The 1816-nt window shown below is 30.0% G+C and overlaps 1 protein-coding gene across 1 annotated transcript in view; it reads right to left on the bottom strand.

The window, feature by feature from the left end:
• Positions 1-1816, bottom strand: part of LOC108747198 (vacuolar protein sorting-associated protein 51 homolog) — a 6137-nt gene that overhangs the window by 2529 nt on the left and 1792 nt on the right. Inside the window, exons 5-7 of the mRNA XM_018484524.1 lie at positions 1148-1737; positions 795-1008; positions 199-423 (exon numbers count right to left, since the gene is read on the bottom strand). Of these exons, the coding sequence (XP_018340026.1) occupies positions 199-423; positions 795-1008; positions 1148-1737 (1029 nt within the window). The remainder of the gene's footprint in view (positions 1-198; positions 424-794; positions 1009-1147; positions 1738-1816) is intronic.

Here is a 1816-nt window from a genome sequence, read left to right as displayed (position 1 = left end):
TATAAAAATAAAATATATTAGTTATTACACACACACACACGCGCGCGCGCGCGCGCACACACACGCACACGCACACGCACACACACACGTATACTTGTACATCTTAATTTATTCATAATAGTTTATTTATTATTATGATGCGATCACACACACATGATTAATTAAAACATTTTTTTAAATCTTTTTATTTTTGAATACCAGATAACGAACGTTGCTCTCTTTGTACTCGATACACATTTTGCTGAGCAGAAGTAATAGGGTGGGTGGAAATTTGGGTACATCGGATCCGTTGCAAAATCCAGCTACTGTAGCTGTGAGATGATGTAAAAAACCGATTACTAATCCTTCTCTGACTTCATCGACACAGAAACTTTGCAAAAATTGCGTTTTTAAACTAAATGACAAGTCTGGCTGTAAAAATACCTGGAATAATTATAATCAACTTAAGTTTCCATTGTTCATATTTACTATTATTAGAAAAACAGAAGATGCAATATAATTATCAAAGAAAGGAGAAGACAGATTTTAAATGATAAAATCATAGAAGAAATTATATACAGAATAGAGAGAAAATAAAATATAATTAAAAATTAAGTTACATTAAATCAGAAAATATTAATGACATAATTAAGAATTAATCTTAAGAACTATATTAAATTAAATAATACAGAGTTCTTGCACCATGTCTAAGTGAACATTATTAATAAATTTTAAATTTCAATCAAAAATTTAAAAATTTAAGAAAGTAAAAGGACCTAAAACATTGAATAAAAAATTAAGTTAGAAGTACAAACCAATAAATCCTGTAAAACTCCTTTAATTTTTTCTATAGTAGGCATAATAAGCATAGCTTGAAGTTCCGCTAATCCTCCATCACCATCCTGTGTGACCTTAGTAGCTAAAGTTTGCCTTACTTTCACTAAAATCTCACTTAAGTGTTGCTTCAAACTATGCAAATGATTGCGACATTGTTTTCGGCCAGCATTTAAAACAAGATCAGTACCAATTCTGCAATATTATATTAACTTATTATATTTATAGCCTATTTCATATATATATGTGTGTGTGTGCGTGTACGTGCGCGTGTGTGTGTTTATACAGATATTCTAAATTATTTATATATTTTATTTAATATGTTTTCTTTCACCTAGTAAAGTCTGTCTCCTTAGATAATATATTCATCGCTTGTAATCTACGATGAAATCTATCAAGAGCTCTCACTAAAATTGCTGTATCTGCTACATCTTCCACTCTTTTGCTCATCAAATCAAAATATTTTTTCATATTGCTCAAAATAAACTTATTCAAATGATCCATAGCTTTTATTTCAAAATCATCAACTAAATCGTCTTCTAATGATCGATTTATGAACATATCATTGTAGGAAGTCACAATTAGACATAAATCACTAAGAAATCCTGAAGAAGCCATATCTACGAACTCTATAATGTCGTTTTCGCACATATCTTTCAAAATATCTAATTGTTCTGTTAATCTTTCTTCAGCATGTATCAAGAATTCAGTGCATAATGAATCAGCTGGTTCTTTTAATTGTAGCAAAAGATCTATATTTTCGGCTAAAGCTTTAGTAGAAGCATCTCTCTTATGAAATTGTAACCTGAGTTTAGATTTTAATTCTTCCAAAATATCCTCACAGTCTTTTTGAATGCCTTGGAAGGATGGCATGTTGCTATATTGATTTAAAACTCTTTGCGCATGAACATAATCTTGAACTGCCTAAAAAGCAACAATAATTTATTATCTATAATTTAAAAACTAAGAGAGAGAGAGAGAGAGAGAGAGAGAGAGAGAGAGA

Source organism: Trachymyrmex septentrionalis, unplaced genomic scaffold, assembly GCF_001594115.1.
Source record: "Trachymyrmex septentrionalis isolate Tsep2-gDNA-1 unplaced genomic scaffold, Tsep1.0 scaffold196, whole genome shotgun sequence".
Classification (NCBI taxonomy): Eukaryota; Metazoa; Arthropoda; class Insecta; order Hymenoptera; family Formicidae; genus Trachymyrmex; species Trachymyrmex septentrionalis.
Note: the sequence above shows the minus strand (reverse complement) of the source record. Positions and strands in the feature narration are given on the sequence as shown.